The 22,866-nt window shown below is 41.7% G+C and overlaps 1 protein-coding gene across 1 annotated transcript in view; it reads left to right on the top strand.

Annotated features, from left to right (window-relative positions):
• Positions 1 to 22,866, top strand: part of LOC118229110 (beta/gamma crystallin domain-containing protein 1-like) — a 32,886-nt gene that overhangs the window by 1,046 nt on the left and 8,974 nt on the right. The window contains exons 2-17 of the mRNA XM_035420797.1: positions 682 to 1,769; positions 3,235 to 6,838; positions 8,165 to 8,320; positions 8,824 to 8,862; positions 9,135 to 9,253; positions 9,959 to 10,115; positions 10,864 to 11,003; positions 14,393 to 14,519; positions 15,072 to 15,107; positions 15,639 to 15,805; positions 15,970 to 16,096; positions 17,640 to 17,785; positions 20,407 to 20,533; positions 21,390 to 21,419; positions 21,629 to 21,741; positions 22,510 to 22,642. Coding sequence (XP_035276688.1) covers positions 682 to 1,769; positions 3,235 to 6,838; positions 8,165 to 8,320; positions 8,824 to 8,862; positions 9,135 to 9,253; positions 9,959 to 10,115; positions 10,864 to 11,003; positions 14,393 to 14,519; positions 15,072 to 15,107; positions 15,639 to 15,805; positions 15,970 to 16,096; positions 17,640 to 17,785; positions 20,407 to 20,533; positions 21,390 to 21,419; positions 21,629 to 21,741; positions 22,510 to 22,642 — 6,309 coding nt within the window. The remainder of the gene's footprint in view (positions 1 to 681; positions 1,770 to 3,234; positions 6,839 to 8,164; positions 8,321 to 8,823; positions 8,863 to 9,134; positions 9,254 to 9,958; positions 10,116 to 10,863; positions 11,004 to 14,392; positions 14,520 to 15,071; positions 15,108 to 15,638; positions 15,806 to 15,969; positions 16,097 to 17,639; positions 17,786 to 20,406; positions 20,534 to 21,389; positions 21,420 to 21,628; positions 21,742 to 22,509; positions 22,643 to 22,866) is intronic.

Genomic DNA, 22,866 nt, shown 5'->3' with positions numbered 1-22,866 from the left:
TTTGAGGAATTTGCACGCGACAGATTAGACTATAGTTCTATTTGAACTGAACAATCAAGGGAGAAAACCGGAACCTGACCTTTAGAATACGATAAAGGAAAACTTTTGGCGATTGTAGTGAGTACAAGTGTTTTCATTGTATGACGTTGTGTGGCTGTGTAGTGCCCATGCGAATTCAGAGTCGTTTTTTTCTTTCTTTCTTTTACTATTGGCGGTAATCTGTATTTTTGGAATCCATATGAAGGTGTTGCCTGAATAATTGTGTGTAATTATCTTATACAGAGCAATGGAAATGGCTGAATTCGAGGGAGTTTGGAAATGATTATCTTTATATATAATAATAAATAAGTAATAATACAATTCGCGTCGGACTCGATCTGTAAGGTTTTCCTTCCATGTACAATCGTCTTCTTAACAAAGTGTATAAGTTACAGAATTAAGTGAAAAGGTTGCCGGGTTTTCCAGTGTAGCTAACTGAAAAAATAGTTTATGTACCCGCCAGCCTTTCAAAAATCCCATATCCATTGAAACATATACAGCCTATTTCTGGCACGTGTGGCTTGGAAGGAAAATAATTTGGCTGTATTATGGTTGGCGTGTGTGAGCGTGTGTCTCTGTGTTTGCGCGCGAACACTCATCCACAGATAATATAATGTAATCCTAATTTTCCTGTATTAACAGAGTGACAAGGAGAAAGCCAGGGCTTTGGCATGCATTGGAAACTTTGTGTCAAACAGCATCAGAAAAAACAGCGGTCAGCATCTTATCTCTTCCAGCCGTGTGTTCCCGGGCAGTGACACGACCCTCGCATGCCAGCAGAGGACGGGGCTCGGGGAAATTGTAGAGGACCTCAGTGAGAGTGTGGAGCAGGGTGTATCCGGACCGCATACAGAGTGGGGCACCAGCAGCAGAGGAATTGCCGAGGCTCCAGAGGGAGGGCAGGCCCCCTCAGGGAACAGCAGCAGCACGGCAGACAGGAGCGCCGCAGAGGAGAAGAATGCTAAACATCTGAAAACAGCTTCATCTTCCCCTTTTGGCAAAAGATCAGTCCATAAGTGTGACCGTGCAGCTACAAATCAGCTTCTGCAGGTTTACCTGGAAGAGACAAACCTGAGCGGCAGCCCAGAGACGGACAGCCAAGCACAGGTCATACAGACTGCTGTGAAGGTCCACTTGCCTGTTGTTTCCAAACCTTTCAAGGCAGAGTTTGCAGAGCTCGAGAACAGGTCAGTAACACGCCTCGCTGGGGCTCAAAGTCATCGCGTTTCCCTAGTCTCTTCAGAGGAGGGAGACACTGAAGCCATGGGGCGGAAGAATTCAGGGAGGAGGCGGTCCCGAAAGAACTCCCAGGGGGACAAGGAGAAGGACAGCCCAACGAATGGCCCCCCCACAGGACTGGTTTTACCTGAGCCAAGTAGCCCACAGGACCTCAAGGGGGAACCAGCAGATGCTCATCACTCAGATTCCCCCCTTGCCACACCAATTTCTCCAGCCCCTGGTGATCCGGATGCTCTGGAAGGGGGCGCAGCATCACACTGGCCTCGCCTGGCAGCAGAGGAGAGTGCCCCTGAGGATCGGGTGGAGAGACGTACTGAGACCGCCGAGTCCAAACGCAGAAGCATGAAGGTGTCATCCACACAGAAATTCTTTGCCAAGAAAGTGCTTGTGAACTCTGACCTGAGCCCAGAGAGGGACAGCTCTGTGGAGGAGAGGCTTAAAAAAGAGAGTGGGAAAAATGGTGGAACTAGGAAGAAGTCAGAGATTAAAATGTGAGTATGACAATTATTTTTTATTTCAATTTGAAGGAGCAGGTTTATCTGAATTCACAATGGAAAACACCTTTATGTAGTTATAACAAGTCTATTTATAAACAGTAATGCAAATCAAGCTGCTTTTTGTTGTATTTCCCCCGCAATCACCAATGCTCCCCCCGCTCGCAAAAACAAATCACTACATACCATTTTTCAGTTATATGCTGTTTTATTAAATACAATATGAAGAAAACTTGGAATTAAAATTTCATTGTTCCTTACTTTTCACATAAATACTTTTTTATAAAAAAAAATCTTTTCATATATTCAGTTTTGAAAGATTCCATGCATTGAAATTCTAAATTGTTATAATGGATTGAAAAATACATGATGGGGCATTGTATGTGTATTATTCATCCTTGTATCATGATATAAAATAGCAAAGCATGCTCAAGATGTTTATTTGCTCACTCTTGGAAGTAGGCTATTTACTCTCAAAACATACAGACAAAGCACTTTTCATTTTTTAAACTCATTGCTCAGTTTGAGGACAGGGCTTGTGTATGGTGTGCTACACTATGATAAGCCATGTGAAAATGGAAGATGTGCAATTATTGTTTGCACATTTTGGAAAATTGGAAAATAATCTAATTTTGTTTTGATGTATAGTAATTTTTCATTAATACTTGTGCACACTTTTAATAGGTGACCCACTAGAGGTACTCACACTAGTGTTTAGTTAGTTAGCTTATAAAACTATGGAATTCAACACCGATTTACGTCAATACCACCAAAATCAACCAAATCATTTCCAGCTTCAGATAAATTTAGGTGGACATGTACAAGCCAATACAAATCAATCCCGGTGATTGGAGCTTTACCACCCCCACCACATTAATGGGATCTGAAGCTGCTGTTTGCCATCAGGCCTGCTGCCAAAACTGCAATATCATACACAAAGGTTGATAGACATGAGACAAAGTCTTAAAATTGTTTCATCTTTTTGAACTTAAGTTTAATTATTTTGCTACTGATCATATTGACACAACTTTTAGCTATTCTCTGTACATACTACTCTTAAATTTGGGCATGTTTATGAAAGCAAAACAGGCTATGATGCCAGTTTAGTCACATTTTTTGAGTACAGTCAGGGAAAATAAAGTGACACATTACATTGCAGTACATTTCAGGCATTTAGCAGACGCTCTTATCCAGAGCGACTTACACAACTTTTTTACATAGTATTGGCATCCATTTATACAGCTGGATATATACTGAAGCAATGCTCAAGGGTACAATGGCAGTGTCCTACCCGGGAATTAAAGCTGTGACCTTTAGGCTACAAGACCAGTTCCTTACCCATTATACTACACTGCCACCCACAAGCAGGCTTCATTAAAATGTTTGTCCAATGAATCAGTTTTTATATCCAGAGTGCCTTACAATGAAAGTTTAACCTCCCTAATCTCTATGTTTTATGCAGTACAACAAATCTGAAAAATGAAACATTACAAGTCAAGCCCATCCGAGCCCCTGGAAAGATCGCTGATAGAATCAGCATGTTTGAGGGACAGGCTGCCATGCAAGCCAAAAGTTATCATGGCACCCAGAGTGTGGATGGACCACCGAAGCCAGCCAGGACGTTTGCACAGAAGGCAAAGGTAGATTTAAACGTGGACATCCCAAACACTGGAAAAGTAGAAAGGAAGTTACAGTCATCTGACAGCAAGGTTGACAGTGATGAGAGGTCAGAGGTCAAGGATCAGGGGCATGCAGTTGCATCTGTACCCTTAGGTAAAACAAGGAAGTTAAGAGATCCAACTAAGTCAATTTCACCTCCTCCCACTGAAACCAAGGCAACAAAAGCAATGCCATTTGTGAAGACCTTTGAGGACACCCATGAGAGAAAAAATGACACTGGTATAGATGATAGTCCAACTGGTGGGGCACAAACAGGTGCTGTCACCCCACAAGAGAAAGTCACAAATACAGTGAAGCCCAGAATCCAAAAAAGTACGTCCTCTATAATGGTGGCACCAGGACTGGGAAGAGACGCCTCTTTAACTGCCAGCTTTGTTTCCTCAGACAATCAGCCTTACCCAAAGACACAGCGCAAAGAAACCTCTGAGCCAAAAGATTTGACTGTGAAAGATATACCTCCTGCCTCTCTGCATATAAATGAGCCAAAACCCACAGAAGACCTAAAGGGATTAGACTCTGCCAGTGAGCCTCCAACAACTAAACAAGCCAGAGAACCCTCTCCAAATAAAGGATATGCCAAGTCAGCCTCTAGATTTACCAGACGTAAAAACAAGGATAGTCTTAAGACTACAAGTCCTAACAGGCTCAGCAAACCTGAAGGAGAATCTGACTCTGATATGAGTGGTAATTCTATGATGGACCAACATAAAGTTAGTACAGTACCTGAACAAGAATCTAAAGCTATTGGAATATCTGTATCAGAATCAAGGATCATTTCAGGACTTGAACCAGAATCAGATACCATTACAGCACCTGAACCAGTATTAAAGTCGTCTCCAGACCCTGAATTGAACTGGAAGACAGTTGCAGCTTCAAAGCTGGACTCAAAGATTATTATACCACCTAAGTCTGACTCTGTGTCAAAGGCAAGTAAACCAGTTGATTCAGAATCAAAGCCTATTGCAGCTTCTGTTACAGTTTCAATGACCAGCACAATATCTGATCCAGACTCAGAGATCAGTATAGCTCTTGATCGAGACTCAAAGACTAATATAGTGACAGCTGCAACTAGGTTTTTGGATAGTGTGGATGGTAAAATTAATTTGCACAATAAAAAGAGTGAGGTACCAAAGTATAAATTGTCTGAAACCCCAGAAGCACACACTGCACTTAGAAACACTAAGGACAGTAGCGAGAATCGACCCACCCATAGGATTAGGATAACTGGGCCTGAAACCAGAGCAAAGAAACCTATGCTAACTTCTCCACATGAAGTGAAAAAACAGGACACACTTACAGAGGAAATGTCAGCAGCTGAGCCAGCTGTGGAGGTTGATTCATCTATGTCAATCATGCAGATGGACAAGGTAAAGAAACCCCTCTCCAAAGAGTCCATAGAAAAAGCAAGAGAAGATCAAAGTGAGAGCAGACCTAAGAAAGAAAAGACCAGTCAGGACACAGAGACAGAAATGGCAATACATATCCAGCAGGAAACCCTGTTGAAAGATGGCTGTGATCATACTGTGCATGATGTGAACAAGCTACCAACAGCAGGTCACGCTGAGAAAAATAAACTCAAAACTAACGCCGGCTCCAGAAAACCAAAACAAGCTATCAAATCCCCAGCATCTAGTGAACCACAAAGTCAGCAAAATGATTCCATAAACAATTCCAGCCTTAGTATATCTGAGACTAAGGGATTGACTGTACCATCAAGTGAATGTAAAATTATGGACAGCAACAGCTCCCGATTAATAAAAAAACAGACACAGACAGAAGAACAAGGCTTAGTGAAGGCACAGAGTGAGAGTATGCTGGTGGAAGAGAATCAGGCAGATAAGGCTGACCCAAAGAGTGAGAATGCTGCTCCAGGGAACAGCTCAACTGAACAGACAGTAGTTGTGGCAGCAGCAGATCAGGCTGCACCTGTAGAAGGGGTTAGTGAGATATTGAGACAAGTACCTGCTGATGCCATGAGCTGCCCCTTAGACAACCAAATATCTGGTATAGAAAGCAGTCAGGATAAGACTGCATTTCCAGCACAAAAGCAGAAACCATCACGTTCTTTACAGAAGAGCTGGGAGGCAAGTGGAGACCTTAAGTCTGACACTTTGCCTAAAACCCCCAAGGCAGTTTCAGAGGTAGATGAGGAAAACAAAGCTCCATCTGCCAGTCAATCACAGTCCAAAAAACTTGAAAAACCACAAAAGTCACCTAATGAAAGCTTAAAGCAGAGTGAACATGCAGTTATACTGCCTGTCTCACCTGTACTACGCCCACCTGACCCTGCAAAAAATAATATTGATACCAAAGTAAAAATGGGGCAAAAGATGGAGATTAAAATGGGGAAAGAAACAAAGGGAAAGTCAAGCAGCACCCAGACACTTGTCAATGGTGCACACCAACATGTCCTGGAGTCCACCAAGGATGAAGCTTTGTTTCTCTCTGATTCAGTTAAGGATACAAAGACAATATCAGTTCCCAAAGAAATTGAAGGAACAACATCCAGTACCTGTTCTCCTGCGAGAAAAAATCTTCTTGCCTTCTCAGCTGGACAAGATGCTCCATCCAGTTGGCTAGATGTGGACTCCACATTAAGGGGACAGAAGCAAACAAGCCTTAGGAACAAACTTAGCCCCTCCATCAGTGAGAACAATCTACTGGACACATCAGATGAGTTTGAGGACTTCATTAGTAAAATTAAATATTTGGGTGCACCTTTCTCCTTACCTCTGAGAAAGCACAGTGATCTGAAAGCTCCCCCTCCCCCCTTTGTTATGCCTGCAATAAAGGAAGACCTCCTTGAAAAGCACTTTGACCCTGAGGAGTTTCAGTTTGGCCTGAAGAAAAACAGGAAGGGCCAATCCCCTGGGATGTTAGTCAAACTTCAGAGTGCAGAAGTCAAGAGACAGATGAATCCCAAACGGGCCAGTACTGAAAATAGTTTGATCTTCAAATCCTGCGAGAGTCCCTCCAGGTTTATGCGGGAGAACCAGAAGACTGAGGAGGAAGTGACGGTGAAGGAAGAAGAGGAGTCTGAAAAGGGAAATTTGCACCTGGGGAGGCGCTCTATGCTCTTCGACCTTGTCAACTCACGCTTTCAGGCACCCAAGCCCAGTGATCAAGTTGACTCAACCCTGAACAAGGATGTGCCTTCCATTGAGACCACAGAGCCCTTCCTGCCAGTGCCACTAACTTTGCCTGTCACTCTCCTTCCTCGGAGGAACAAGGATTCGTGTAATCAGCCTATTGACCAAGGTCCCTCCCCTTTACCTGCACTCTCATCCTGCTATGATGACCAACCAGTGGATTCCCTGGGGAAATGCCTTCCGCAAGAGCTGAGAAAAGCCCAGCTGCTGCCAGGCACTGTTTCGCAGAGTCTGAAGGTTAGCTGTTTTACTATCTTATCGGTTCACACAGATTACTATGATTTAAATACATACATGGCATTAACATTATAGACAAACACATTTGTAAAGCCATATTTCAGTAGCTGTAACATCTAAATGAAGTATGTATGCATGCCAGTGTTAGGCATAATCAACCGAAGGAGCTGTAGGAAGCTATTGAATTAAAACTTCAGCTACACCACACTGTATCACACAATAGAACAGAAGATCCCGGAGGCATTTGACTCAATCTTAAACTGATTGTTTTTAGGCATGTTTGTGTAATAGGATAAACAAAATCATACAGCAATTATAGGGAATTATGGACTCAAGATTAATTGTGCACCAATTGTGCACTGACTTGTTTAGCTAGAACTCTCACTATTAAGCTGTCACATGCCATGACACACCCCAAGCTACCTAGAATAAATTTAAAACTGTGCCAAGCTCTTTGGAAAACTGTGCTGCAAACTCCAATTATTCACTCAGTATAACTAGATTTGTACTGCAAATTAATTTGATCATGTTTACTCCCCTATTAGGTAATTATCAGTGGATTCATAGAAATTGGCAAATTATTTAATCACCTATTCTCTGTCCAAGAGTGTCAAAATCCTCCTAGCTAACTAGCCAGTTAAATTTAAGTTGACAAATCATGAGCTAGTTAGTTGCACTGCTTAGTGAGTACATGTTTGTAGTGTAACCTATTGGTTTGTTACAGAAGCCACTGCACAGCTGTCGTCTTGCTTGAGAGCAGGCTCTGTCCTTTGGTCACAACTTTTAAAAATTATAATGGTTGGGTCTTAGCTAGCTACCTGAACTCAACAACAAAAGCTGCTGGTTGCCTCCTGAAGATATCATTGTGCCCAGATATACAGTAAAGTCAGTGACAGGACTTCCTCTTCAGACACCAGTTCCCTCCTCATTCAGAGTTCATCATTAATCACTAAGCCCCTTCTACAGAAATTTTTCACTGGTAATCCAGTATTGCCCTGACAATGCTACAGCACATCATGGTGGGATATTAAAAATGATTTATTGATAATGAAAAATTTCAACTCAATTATATAAAACAACTAAAAGGTACAGGAGATAAAACAGTTACAGATATGTTGTATTTTCTCTTAATTAAAGATTTAGTGAAAATTGCATAGAAAATGTAAAGCCATATGTTAGCTGTACTATCTTCATTACTGTCTTGTTATGAAGATGGTACATCTTCATAACTGTCTTGTTTTTAATCTTCACTGAGCTGAAAACCTTTTTATCGTTTCGTTGTCATGATTTGTGTCCTAACGTGATGGTTCTTCATACATGTTTCAGCCTGACTTTGGGGTCAGTGCTCCTGAACCTGGTGGGACGGATGCCTCCTTAAGTACAGGCCTTCACATGCTGGACAGGGAACCCACTGCTGCCCCTGGGCCATGCCTTTACGAGGCTCCATCTCCTCTGCAGGGCCTCTGCAACATGAATGCTGATGTGAGTGGCTTCGTGGCCCGTTCGCAGTGCTATTACAAAGGAAGAGAGGAAAAAATAAGCTTGACTGTCTGACATTTTTGTGTTTAATGCCATTTTCAAAAGCAAACCCCTAATAAAGCAGAACTACTGTTTACATCTATATAAATTAATTGAATTGTAAATAGTGGCTTATAAAGGACAGATATGCAAGAAAAAATGCTGTTTTGAACATTGGAGAATTATTTGACAATGATTATTGCATTGTCAACTCATTGTCATGTTATCAGTGGTATGATTCATAATAGTATAATGCAGTGTCTAGCAAATATGTAAATTTCTGCAATCCATGCTTATTTGGTGCATTACTGCAAAACAGTACATAGACACAAGAGATTGTGATGCTTCGGGTCAGTAACTGGCAGAACCTATTGGCAGGGCTACATGAAGATGATGCTGAAATGTTTATAATGTATTTACTTTTATTTATTTACCATTACCATTTAACATGTGTGGTTTCTTTGCAGGCACATGAGGATGCTGGAGTCTACAAACGCCCAGGAAAGGTGGGTAGAGTTTTCTAGAGTTTCTTACGTGACGAGATTTGAAGATGCACATGCAGTCTTTTAGTACCAAATTCATCCATTCAAATGTTTGGTATGGCATTGAATTATGGGATATCATAGAGCGGTATAATGATGTCCACATGTTTAAATGTAAGAGATTCCCAGCTTGACATCACTAACATTAACATGCTCTAAATGTGAGTATTCACTTGGTGGTGACCATCTAAAATCACGTGAAAGACCTCACCAAGAGTCTCTTCCTGTCTTTATAGATTGTCATTCATGAGCATGCTCAGTTAGCTGGAAAGGCTTTTGAGATCTTTCGGGACATGCCAGATGCCACCTCATTGAAACTGTCACCTGTTATTTCTGTAAGAGTGGTAAGAGGATGGTAAGTCTGAAGGCTTCACTTATTTTGTGTTATGAAGTTTACTCGAGAATTACAAATTTTTTTTTTTTTTTTTAATGAAGTGAGCTTCACCTACAGTTAAAAATATACAACATATACATGATTCTTATAAATAGTTGATTTTGATACGTGGTTTTGTGTCTATGGCTTTCCTGAACTTTGGCCTTTCCTGGAATACTTTGCAAACAAACAGTTGGTGTAAGACATCAAATGATGCTCTTACTTTACTTTGATTACAGAAACACACTGATGGAACTGCCCCTCAGACATGGAATTGAAATTTTTTAAACAGAGCGCTTACCACAACATAAAGCTTTTAAATTCCCTTTTTCACCTTGAATATTTTCATTTGATTTGACATTGACAGCTGTTCATGGATATGGTTGCAGACTTCAGACCGCAAGCTTGCAATCTGGAATGAATTTAATTCATAGGGTGGAGTGTAACCATCTAGGTTTATGCTTATTTTTTCGGTAAAATATAAAAGAAATAATAAACATGAATGCTGTCAGTGGGGACACTGAATAGTTTGGAAGCTTTATGAACACAGACAGTTGTTGCATTTTCACGAGACCGTAACTAGATAATGCTGCTATCTTCTTGCACACAACTAGAACCCGTTTTCCAGCCCACCTCTGACCTATGCTCCTGCATCACTCCAGACATGTCTCTCTGCTGTCCTTCCAGCTGGCTGCTCTATGAGATGCCTGGGTTCCAGGGCCGGACCTTTGCTCTGGAGGAGGGCACCGTACAGCTGGTGAACGAGTGGGCCAATGAACCGCTGTCCGCCCACTCTGTCCCTACAGTCCCAATGGTGATTGGGTCTATCCGGCTGGTTGTCAAAGTGAGTGTCTCTTCTCTGTTCTGCTTATGGTTTTGCGCTGCTAAACTCTGCATAAATCTGAACCAATTCCAAATTGTCATCTAAGTATTGATTTTGAGCAAGAAGAAAGGTTATAACTTTATCGTAAATGTCATTGTCTTCCAGTCTGGTTCCCTTCCACAGTCCAAAGACATGCAGTTTAGGCTAATTGGCGAGTCTAAATTGTCTGTAGGCATGATTGTGTGAGTGAATGGTGGGTGTGCTCTGCGATGGGTTGGCGACCTGTCCAGGGTGTATTCCAGTCTTTGCCAAATGCATGCTGGGATCGGCTTCAGTCCCCCCATGAACCTGACCAGGAATAAGTGGGGTAGATAATGGATAGATGAATGGATGGCTGGGTGGATGGATGGTCTTCCATGCCCCTCCCCTTTTTTCTAAACGTGTATATTTTGTTGTGGCTGTTCTGATTGTGTTGCATTTGTATATGTGTTCAGATGCAGTGTGTGTTCTGATGCAGTCTGATGCACATGATATGTTGTTGGCTGTTCTGATGCAGCGCATGTTATGTTGTTGGCTGTTCTGATGCAGCGCATGGTGTGTTGTTGGCTGTTCTGATGCAGCACATGGTGTGTTGTTGGCTGTTCTGATGCAGTGCATGATATGTTGTTGGCTGTTTGAATGCAGTGCATGTTACGTTGCCCACGGTCCTGATGCTGTGTGATATACTGTGTCTGTTCATCTGATGCAATGTGTGTTATATACTTCCCAGGACTACAGCATTCCCAGAATTGACCTGTTCACGGAGCTGCAGGGGATGGGAAGGAAACTGACCTTTGAGGACGATACAGTGGAGGTGTGCGCATTTGGAATTCCACAGAGCACAGCCTCCATCAAGGTCCACTCTGGGACGTAAGTGTGCAGTAGTCCGGTACATAGATGTCCAACAGTCTGAACTATGAATTTGTAGCAGTGTGGGGCATAAGAGTGTCAATTAAGTGCAGCTGGAAACAGCAGATGAGAAGGAAACTATACACGCGGCCTGTGGAACCACTGGCCAGCGATGAGTCAAGTACAGGTCTGCTGAATGAGACCCTCCCTTATTGGACAATGATACAACCAGTTGTGCACTTTCCTTAGAGGGCTGCCAGCCACAGCAGCCACAGTCAGAATTCAATACCTGACTCTGAGTGGCCATAGCAGCAGTAACCCAGTGCTTTAGCAGGAGGGCAACCCCTTTGACCTCACTTTGTTACCTGGTATTTAACATTTTTAGAATATTTGGTCCCCATACTGTGCTTTTCAGCTTTCAGTGAAGAAGTTGGAGTCATAATACATTTAAAAAATTCAGCACTCCAGCACTCTCGCACTCTGATTTACATGCAGTGATCCCTAGTCAGTGATGTGGCTGAACCTGTGTAAAAGTGAACACATGGGCAATAAAATTAAAAATTTAGTTAAACAAATGCATCTTGAAATAGTTTTAATTATTCCTGCATCCCAGAGAACCCTGCTACCAGTCAGAGGAAAAGATCTATCCTGGCCGTACTGTGGTTGTAACACATGTCAACGGCTAGGTGCTAATCCCAAAATGGAGCATCGCATTAGTTCTGGCAGGCCACGAGAGTCAAGCCGCTCCGGCTGAATCAGCTGATGCTCAGCTGAGTGATGTTCACGTATCACAGTACATTCACATAACAGGGCGGTCTACTTAAACAGCCCCCATCTACTCATTTGGCTGCTCCTCCTGCATGCAGCTATCTGCACGTTGTGTTGCAAATCCCCTCCACCACCCCAGTTCCGTCCCTATGTGTTAAGAATTTGCATTGCTGCTGGATCTGTTCTGTGTGTACCCCTGTAGGGGGGTTTGGCTGCTGGCCTCCCGGCCTTATCCACGCGGACTGCGTGAACAGAGAACAGAACAGAGCCATACCGCCAAACAAAACTGTATTGCCTTTATTGTTAATAAAGATCTTACTTTGATGACAGTGGTCCTGACATAACAATGGATTATGAAAGTCTTCTTGTTGTTGGAAGAAAATTTGGAAAAGGGTGAACATGAAAGTAAATGGATTTTATGCATTTTACACATCTAGCACACAATAAACATTCATATAATTCTTGTGTGTAGTATGTCACAATTTTAAATTATTTTATTTATTTCAGACGATGATGTTAGCATATGGCTTGAGCTAATAACATCTAAAAATATGAATTTGTCTCCCATCTGCAAATAACCAAATTCCTTTTGCTTGCAGTTCCAAGCTGGCTTTATAAAGTCATGTGCTTGAGTTATGGCCCCAGAGGCAATAGAGAAACCTGCTATCAGGTTGTCATTCCTGTGGTGTTTTACAATCACAACCAGTCCAAAGGTGTATGAGTTCCATGGTTTATACTGAGAGTCACAGCTGGTCAGAATGTGTGTGAGTCCAGTGGTTTATACTGAGAGTCACAGCCGGTCCAAAGGTGCGTGAGTCCTGTGGTTTATACTGAGAGTCACAGCCAGTCCAAAGGTGTGTGAGTCCTGTGGTTTATACTGAGAGTCACAGCTGGTCTGAATGTGTGTGAGTCCAGTGGTTTATACTGAGAGTCACAGCTGGTCTGAATGTGTGTGAGTCCAGTGGTTTATACTGAGAGTCACAGCTGGTCTGAATGTGTGTGAGTCCAGTGGTTTATACTGAGAGTCACAGCTGGTCTGAATGTGTGTGAGTCCAGTGGTTTATACTGAGAGTCACAACTGGTCAGAATGTGTGTGAGTCCTGTGGTTTATACTGAGAGTCACAGCCGGTCCAAAGGTGTGTGAGTCCAGTGGTTTATACTGAGAGTCACAGCCGGTCCAAAGGTGCGTGAGTCCTGTGGTTTATACTGAGAGTCACAGCTGGTCTGAATGTGTGTGAGTCCAGTGGTTTATACTGAGAGTCACAGCCAGTCCAAAGGTTTGTGAGTCCAGTGGTTTATACTGAGAGTCACAGCTGATCTGAATGTGTGTGAGTCCAGTGGTTTATACTGAGAGTCACAGCTGGTCTGAATGTGTGTGAGTCCAGTGGTTTATACTGAGAGTCACAGCCGGTCTGAATGTAGTTTCCTAATATCTCACTCTGCATTCCAGATGTCTCCTCACGTGCTTGTGCACATTAGAAGGGCACAGTCTGTTCGGGTTTGTTTATGGAGATGCTGAGTTGTGCCAGCGCTGTTAAATGTTAGAGGGAAGAACTCTTAAAGGGGCAGCCCTTTCTCTCCATGTTACAGTAGCAGCTGTTATGCAGGACTTCACAGCATATCTATGATTCACTCAGGACTCCCAATGGCAGATATTTTATCTACTGCACTCAGCTGGCAATTTACACTAGGTTATAGTCATCTCAGTGTTGACCTTTGAATATTTGCACACGCTGATTTTGGTGACCTCTCGCCTCTGGTTATCTTTACATTGGCAATGGTCTTCATATCACTGCAAAATCTCTGACCTATACACAGTATAGCTGTCAACTGGACAAAAATGTAAATATTGTATTCTGTAAAATAAAATAAATTTGATTATTGATTATTGTGTTGGCATATTATGTACAGAATCGTTATAGTTGCTTCCTGTTATGCATGCTGTGTCTACAAGGCAAAGGAAGGTAACGTGACAAAAGATTGTGACAAAACAAAGGTTAACCATTATTTGCTAAATGTAAATTTACTAACAATATTCAAATTTGCAACAATGACCCGAAGTAAAGAAAAAGCTTGACTATCACGTCATAACATAAAAACACTTAGTCAACTACTAGTGCCACTTGCTTTCCATACATCATCTAAAACATGAATCAGTGATGGTATGGTAGTTTTTTTTAAATTACTGGGTTGACTATTCTTCAGTGGGAAAGGGGATCTTTTGAAGTAAAAGAAATGACGTTCTGAAACACGGCATGCATTTACCTTTCAATAACCACAAAAAAGCACTTATTTGAACTTATTTTTAACCCTTAGAAAATTAATTTAATTTCATATTTGAAGAACATCAAGATTTAGAAATCAAATTCTGACAGCTGTAATACACTGTAATGACAGGTTCCTTATAATTCAGGCCCAGAATGACAATATTTTCAGAAACCTGCATATTTGGGTGACTGCTCCTGAATTGTCAAGTCTGAATAAGATGGTGAATTTACACAGCCTTAGTAGGCACCTGAATCTTTTGACCATAGGCTCAAATAGTGTCTGGTTCACTCAGACCTGCTGGGTCCTGTTGTTATATAAAACATTTTGAGGCTAAACGGATGCAAGCAGTGACATGCCTGTTTGTGGGTTACTAGGTGGATGGTCTTTGCTGATCCAGGGTTCAAAGGTGTGCTGTCAGTGCTGGAGCCTGGGGAGTACCCCTGTCCGGAGGCTTGGGGGTTCCCCACACCCTATGTTGGATCTCTGCGGCCCCTCAAAATGGTGAGTCCCAGGAGCCATGTTACAAGGAACACGGTTTGGTTGTGGCGATGGTAAATGTTCTTTTTTTTTGTTTTGAGTTATTGAGGCAACATTCAATTTCCACCCCAGTGGAAAATAAAGTTAAACACCTGAGAAAAAGGTAAAGCTTGTTTGAAAGATAAGTATGCAAAAAGTTTATTTCAAAGCATCTCGTGTTATTTCCTTTCTCTTTTTGACTCAGCACATCTCTCTCCTTTAGTTTTTTCTTCCTGTTCTCCTGTTCTGTCCTACCTTGTCACCTGACTGTTTGCCTCACATCATCTGATGCCTCCTGCATATGACAAATTATTCCAAGTTCAACTGTCCTGACCTTTTATGACCTGCCCTGTAGTTCTCACAGCTCGGACCTGCCCAGGACTACAAAGTCTGTTGTTTTTCTAGTTTTTCCACATAGTGTCATTAAGGCGTATTTTTAATTATTGCTGGGACATCTATTTTTATGACAATTATTAACTGTATGTGGGACAAAAAGCTCTTCCGACAGTTTTAATCTGCAACCTCTGTGTCTTTCAGGGTGGACTAAAGGTGGAAAATACAGCTGAAGTAAAGGTAGAGTGCTTTTATTTCATTCCTTTTTTTTCAGTTCATGGTTGGAGGTTGGATACACACTCTCTCAAAATATATACTGTATAAAGCAAGTGAAATTCTGGGAGAAAATAGCACTGTAGTGAATGGCTTTGTTTGCAACGTTATTATAAGTGCACCTGATAAGGGCTGTTAATCCTCATGGTACTACTCTTAACACAGTGCTATTATGTCATTATTGATAGTATTTCTGATTTTATGCATTCATTTTTTTTTCACTCAGAGTTGGCTGAGGCCTACGATGTCATATGTATTTTGAAAAATGGTTCTTTGTGTTGATGTGTGATACCCAGAGCTGTTGGTACCCCTCCATTTTAAAGAATAGCATGAAGACATTTTTCCTCAGGGGGAAATGTGTTGATTTTTGGCTTGTTGTAACATGTATCTGGAATAGGAACACCACACCCACGGCATAACCGTGTTGCCCTGAATCACTTCCTGAATCAAGACTTCTCCCTCTGCGGAGGCCTCCATTTAATTAATCTCATATTTCAGGCGCTGCTGTATGAAAAGCCTGGTTTCGAGGGCCAGTGCTTGGAAGTCGATAGCCAACTAGCTAGTTTTGGAGGAAAACTGGAGAACGAGGATTCAAATGCAGAGAGCCCGACCTCGCCCACACGGAAAATCCCTTCTGTGGGCTCCATTAAAATTCTTGGCGGACTGTGAGTGCCGTTTTCACATTGTATGAATTTCAGAGTAACTTAGGCTTGAAAATGTTTCTTTTCACATGCTTCTTAGCGGCATCTGTATGTAGATGAGTACGCAAGTGCATTCTGTCCACCAGCTTTTGCATTGACCCACTCACTTCATCCGTCCTGCCCTGCAGCTGGGTAGGGTACAGCCAGCCTCGCTTTGAAGGTCACCAGTACATCCTGGAGGAAGGAGAATACTTTCACTGCGGTGACTGGGGAGGTGCCAATAACACACTGCTATCACTGCGACCCATACTCACTGTGAGTGTAACCCCATTGCATCCATTATCACCACAGCATGACCTCGCCATAATCCACACTGACTCAATGTCCACACACCATAACAGCACTGCACCCACACCGACTGTCATCATCACTACACCGTCGCTCATGCTGACCAGCAATGTAACCATACTGTAACTCATGCTAACCATGGGTATAACCATACCATAACTGGACTGTAATCCATGCCGACCTTAGGTATAATCACACTATAACCATACCATAACCCTTACTGACCTTAGATATAACAACACTATGACCATTCCGTAATCCATGCTGACCGTATGTGTCTGCACACTATAACCATTCTGTACCATAACCTGTATAGCTGGTAGACATAACCACACTATAACCATACCATGATCCATGCTGACCATTATATCAACAAACTATAACATACTGTAACCCATGCTGACCAAGGGTAAACCACACTATAACCGTTTCGTAACCCATGCTGAACGTAGGCACCATAATCCATGCTGACAAGGTCACTTGTTACATTTCTAAACAAGCACCCAGATTTTAGAAAACAAGCTCAAAAGACCGCTTTGGGAAAATTAAGCCCAAAAGTATGCCAAAATTAGCATATTACCGTATATGCGATCTTGGCAATACAAATTGTTATAGTTAAGGTGGGTGTTTGTTGCTGAAAATATTTGATATAGTCATGGAGCAGTCGTGGTAAAGTTGTTGAAAACTGGAAAATGGAAAATCATGGAAAACAGGAAAAAATATTTAATTCTATGATTTAAAATACACGTAAGATTGCTTTTTAGTAGGCAATATTTATGTAAAAAAAAACTGAAAGAGAGCCATGACTGTGCTGATGAAAATTTAATTATGTGGATTTTCAAAAAAAAAAAAAAAAAAACCTGTATGATGCTTAGATGGTGATTGTGACCTAGCCAATAGCACAAATGCCTCTGTACATACACTTCTAGTATTAAACAGAAGCAGAGTTCTTCCCACTTTAGTATTTTTGTATTTGACACAATCTGTCAGAATGCAGTGCGGTGAAGAATAAGTATCCCGTATTCATATCTTAGAAGGGAGTTTTGTTTTTTGTAATCAAATACAAAGAAAGTGTCTACACCTGGTCATTACAGTTAGAAAAATCCATACATGCATTGTGATAAAATACATTTAAGGAAAAAAAGATTAATTAAAAAAAAACATATGCAGGGGTTACCATGGGCGAAGTTTAAAAAAAAAAGAATCCTATTTTAATAGGTATACATCCAGATACAACATGCTCTTTAAATGTGTATGTATCCAGATAGCACATTATATGTATGCCTGTGTATGTAAAGGCACTAGTAATCCCTCCATCGTAATATAAACATGTCTCTCAGCTGAGTGTGCCTGTTCTGAATCATCTTTTTATGATGCAAAAATGCTCACTGGTCATAACTATGATTTTGGCGATTCAGAGAGGATTAAGTGTGACCATCAGCACCGATTTCTGTCGTTCAGAAAGGGACTATTAGTTCTGTGGTTTTAGTTATTGCCTTTTCCACTACAGGACTTCCAGTCTCCACACCTGAAGCTGTTCAGAGAGAGGGACTTCGGAGACAGGGCGCTCAGCATAGACCTCTTCGGACCGATGGTGAACATGGAGCCGACCACGTACGGGCTGAAGACACAGTCCATCGACGTCATCGGGGGCGTGTGCGTGAGCTTGTTTTAATTTCTCTCATAGCCTCTTCCTTCACTCCATTATAATCCCACAATAACTTTAGTTTGGAGAGTATGACTGTTTTGTGTGTTTAAATTGGAAGACGTGGTCAGGAGAGGAATGGTACTGTGCAGTTAATTACCTCAGGGTGACTCATCCATGACCACGCTTAGCTGGAAAATTGGCCAAGCTTGTGGCTCATCGTTTATTTATTTTTTTACTCCGTCATTTCTTCCCCTTCCCCTTCATCTTAAATAACTCCTGAGTTTGTACAAAGAGTCCAGTTTGGGAAAGCGCAGAAACAGCTTGAAATGCAGCTTTGCCCATCGTTTTTACAGGCTAGATTTATATGGTATGCTAGTTAGCAGAGCCCCTGATGTTGAGTTTTGCTGAGAAAAAAAACTGGTTCCTATGACGAGTTGGCTGTTGGCCAAGTTGGCCCGGACAGTTTCCAGCAGAGCCAGGTTGTCATTGAATATTTTATATTTTTATAATTTGCCGCACGACGGTTCCCTCAAGTGTCATGCGACAATAACAACGTATTTTCAACTGAGAAAAGTGTTGCATGACATTTTTTCTTAATGTTCTACAGCTCTGGTATATTATTTTGTCACAGGCACCATCATCCCTTTTCAGGCAGTGTAATTGAACAATTATCTAAAGAAATGGTCAAGAGATTTGCCATCTTGTTGCCATAGAGACAACAGAACCCTCCCCACAGGCCTTCGTCTGAGGTATAATTGGCAAACGTCATGTGACACCTTCATTTATGTCGAGCAACATTTTTTGAGTGCTGTGCAACAAAGTATGAATTAGGCTTCAATGGCTTTGAAATTGAGCCAGTTTGGGAGGAGTTTTGGCCATCAGAGCCCACTTGATATTCAACGTTAGCTAGCAGACCCCAGATTATGTTATAGTTATAAAAGGATGCGCATGTGAGCATTCTGGTGAAAATAGGTTCTGGCAGTCCTCAGCCTGCTCAGCTGTGTACTGCATAGATAACCACTCAGCTGTGCTATGCGGGATGGCCCTGCCCAGAGACAGGTTTGGACAGGGCTTTTGTTCCCAGGATGTTCACGCCTTGTTTCTTCTGACAGCCAGTTAGTCATCTGACAGCCACACCCTGTGCCACTGGGCATAAACACAACAGCCGGAGAGCAGGAGCGGTACAGGGTAAATCTCAGCATGTCATGAGAACAGGCATGGTACAGCGACAGCAATCTCAACATGTTATGAGTATGTTGTGGAAACAGGAGTATTATTCAACAGTAGCAGAAATTTGAGGAATGGTACAATAGCAGTCATCTCTACATGATAGCATTTTATGGGAACAGGAACATTACAGTTGCAGTACGCTCAGTATGTTATTGGAACAGGAACATTATAGTAGTAGTACTCTCAGTATGTTATGGAAACAGGAACATTACAGTAGCAGTACTCTGAGTATGTTAAGGGAACAGGAACATTACAGTGCTACCATCATGTAATTAGTGCAGGTTAGTATTTCCATGGTTTTTTCCAGGGCTGCTTTTAATGGTCAGCACATGGTATGGCGAAGACCAATCCAGATGAAAGCCTATGGAATCTTCTGCATGGGTGTTTATTGAAAACCATGTTTTGCTGTATTTCGTTACCAGGAGTGGTTGGTTTGAAGCAGTCCTTCAGCATTCCACTGCATATTTCAAATATTTATAGCCATTGATGCTCAGGTGCAGTTATGTAGGACAGTACACTGGGGAACGGCACAGGTTAAATTTTTTTTTTTATCTCTCTCTTTTAAGCTTGACAAGTATTTGAAAGTTAAACTCAAGAAAGGTGTTTGGCCAAGACAGCACTCAGCGGATGGCCCTATAGAACTGACTGACCTTTCTTGGCTTTTATTTGGGAGAACATTTGATTTGAGACTTGAGATTCAAGCCAAAAAACTCTTTTCCACTGTTCTTAGTCTGAAGTTCTGACTTATTTTTACAGACAGCAGCTTGTCTGTGATCTAAGATAACCATGAATCTTGATTAAAGAAGGAGCAGCTAACCCCCTGTGGGCCAGACATATTTACCTGATGTGCTCAGGTCAGGGCAGGTGCTGTTTAGAGAATAGTGATGGCACTGCACTCTGGGGAATTTTTACAAGGAATTTTGACTCTGTCTTTCCAGGGTAAAGATATTAGAAGAGAGACATTAAAAGCATGAGAACCCCATGGTCTTGGATTGAATCTCCATAGGGCGATCCAGGGTACAGGAGGGTTCAGTATGAACTGTATGCCAAAGGCGCATATGAAAGGTCTTACTTCAACTCCGCTCGTTTTATCTTGGCTACGGGCTGCGGCGTGAAAAGAAGTAGGCTGCTATCACCACATGTTTCAGTGGAGAACTGCAGATGTCTACACTCAAATTACCATTGAGGATTGGGGATAGTATCTGTGTGGGACCTTTTAGAACTACAAACACCATGTCACATTTGCAGTACCTGTTATTGCACTTTAGAACTACAAATACCATGATGCATTTGCAGTGCCTGTTATTGTACTTTAGAACTACAAATACAGTGTCACACAATGATTCATTCACTTATGTTTCATAATCAACCTGTTGTTTGGGAATTGTCTCTTTTACAGGTGGGTGGCTTTTGAGGAACTGGGCTTTTCTGGAGCAGCATATATTCTGGAGAAAGGCCAATACTGCGGCCCAGAGGACTGGGGTGGCCAGAGCTCCACCATCGCATCCCTACAGCCAGTCTTCCTGGTGAGAAGCATCTTTACAATGCTCGTGCAGTCTGTGTCCTATAAAAAATCTGATATCCGTTTCATACGTGGAGATGGGTATACACTGTGATGACGTGCACATAGTTCAATTAAGCAGCTGAATTCAGTGTGTTCATTGCACATATGACTACTTCATGCTGTAACCTGTGTTTTCCAAAATGTATTTAGCTACCAAAGACATCATAAAGCAACAAATGTCTACCTGTGTCTGACTATTTACAGCAGATATGAGATAATGTGACAAGCTTTTTTCTGTACTTTGTATATCCAGCAAAATAGGAAATGGACTTTACTGACCCTCATGTACAAAATCCTCCCTGTTGCACTCAACACATTTAGGAGCTGTCTCAGGACAATTTCCCAATGTGTATCTCTTAATGCTAAAAGATTGCACACAGGGAGACAGTGGGAAGATGTATTTATCTATTTTTATATTTTGGAATGGGTTGGCTGTAGATTGAGCGATTAACTTTCTGGGGTTACCAGGCGAGGGTAGTTACACTCCACAAGGCCTTGAAAATCGTAAAAGATTGTGTCAAGAGAAAGGCATGCAGTGGCACCATACTTGGTAACATCAACTGTTCTTATATGAGCTTGAATAGCTGCAGATAGAGAGTTAGTTTTCTTTGAGCACTGAGTGTGACATTTATCAAGTTAATTTGTTGTGATTTAGTAAATCTGACCTAGAGTTGTATTTCTTGCTTCTATAAGTCATTTAATATATTTAGCCGTACAGTGTTTTAACTTTTGGTATTTATATTTGATTCTATTTATCTGCTGTGGCATTATGTTTGTTCTTACCCTGTATGCATCTTGTTCTTCATCGTATCCTTCAGGATGATTTCGGTGCTGCAGCCAAATTTAAGGTGAGTAACTTGCTTTTTAAACTGATTTTGCTTTCAATTTTCTTCAAAAAAGTATCTTAGAAAATGTAATTGTTATGGCCAATGAAGTCCACTTTATGAAGTCACATGTTTGTGTGGAGGACTGTAATAAACCTGCATAAAGTGAAAGCTGACAAGTTAACTCAAAAGTTGACAAATTGATCCAAAAATATATTTCATTTTTGCCTCAGGTGCAGTTATTTTCTGAGCCTGAGTTCCAGGGTGATGTTCATGTTCTGGAAAACAGCGCCCCCTTGCTGCCGGAGGGATTCTCTGTGGGTTCCTGCAAAGTGCTGTCAGGCAGGTGAGTAGCACAGGGATGTTTTCTACATCAATTTCTCTTCTCCTTTCTCTGACACTGATATCCTTTCCCTTCCCACTTTCCCTGTTGAACAAAAATGTGAAACATTTCACTTGATTTGAGGACATTAATATATGCCATTTTCCAATTCTGTAATGTTATGTCTGAATACAGTTCAAGGCCTTAAACTGAAGTGCATTGGATTAAGACAATGAAAGGACATTGCCAATGCAAGTCAAAATAGCTTTGCTAAGTATATATATATATATATATATATATATATATATATATATTTGTATATTTAGCATAGGTATGAATGAGAAAATAAAATCTGAAGTTGCAACTATCAAAGAATGCCTGTGACCATTCCCAGATATTTACGCTCTTCTCTGGTTTCTTCATTGTGTTTTTGTGAATTGCTAAACATTTGCAATTGTGAAACTTGATTTTTTATCAAAATGTTGGAAGAGAACTTTTCTACAGCAACAGTATTTTAAGTGTTTTAATTTCCTAACTTGTCAACAAACATCATCGTAAATTGGTTCATTTACGTTGCAAGCACGACACATCGTACAGTGCTGTACAGCTGTAATGTACAACACCCTTTTGGTTGCAGACAAGAGAAGGAAGAGTGTGGTGCTCACAGAACCAGTCAAATTGCAGAACTCAGAGTTTTTGCTGACTCACCCTGAGAAAAGAAAGAACAGATACATGCTCTGAAGGCAGTGAAAATGGCAGCCGGAGTAACATTACACCGCTGCTGTGTTCCAGCTGGCTGGGGTTCGAAGGTGTGGAGTTTGATGGTGGCATGTACGTCCTAGAGGAGGGAGACTACCCCAACCTGAAGGCCATGGGTTGCATACACCCCGACTCCACCGTTTGCTCCCTGCAGACTGCTGGCTTTGTGAGTACAGAGACACTCCTCATCACCTTTCACACACGTACCTTCCTAGCCCTGTTTCATCGTCCTGCAGCTTCACATCATGGAGGAGGCGGAGCCATGAGCTCTAATTACTTAAATTTCATGTAGTGTATAAAGCAATTTATTGCACAATTTATGCTGCACTGAGGCCACGTGATCCTGCTGTGCGATACTATTCAGTGTTTCCCACATGTTGAGAATTTATT

This window comes from Anguilla anguilla, chromosome 6, assembly GCF_013347855.1.
Source record: "Anguilla anguilla isolate fAngAng1 chromosome 6, fAngAng1.pri, whole genome shotgun sequence".
Taxonomy (NCBI): Eukaryota; Metazoa; Chordata; class Actinopteri; order Anguilliformes; family Anguillidae; genus Anguilla; species Anguilla anguilla.
This window is presented reverse-complemented; position numbering and strand designations above follow the sequence as displayed.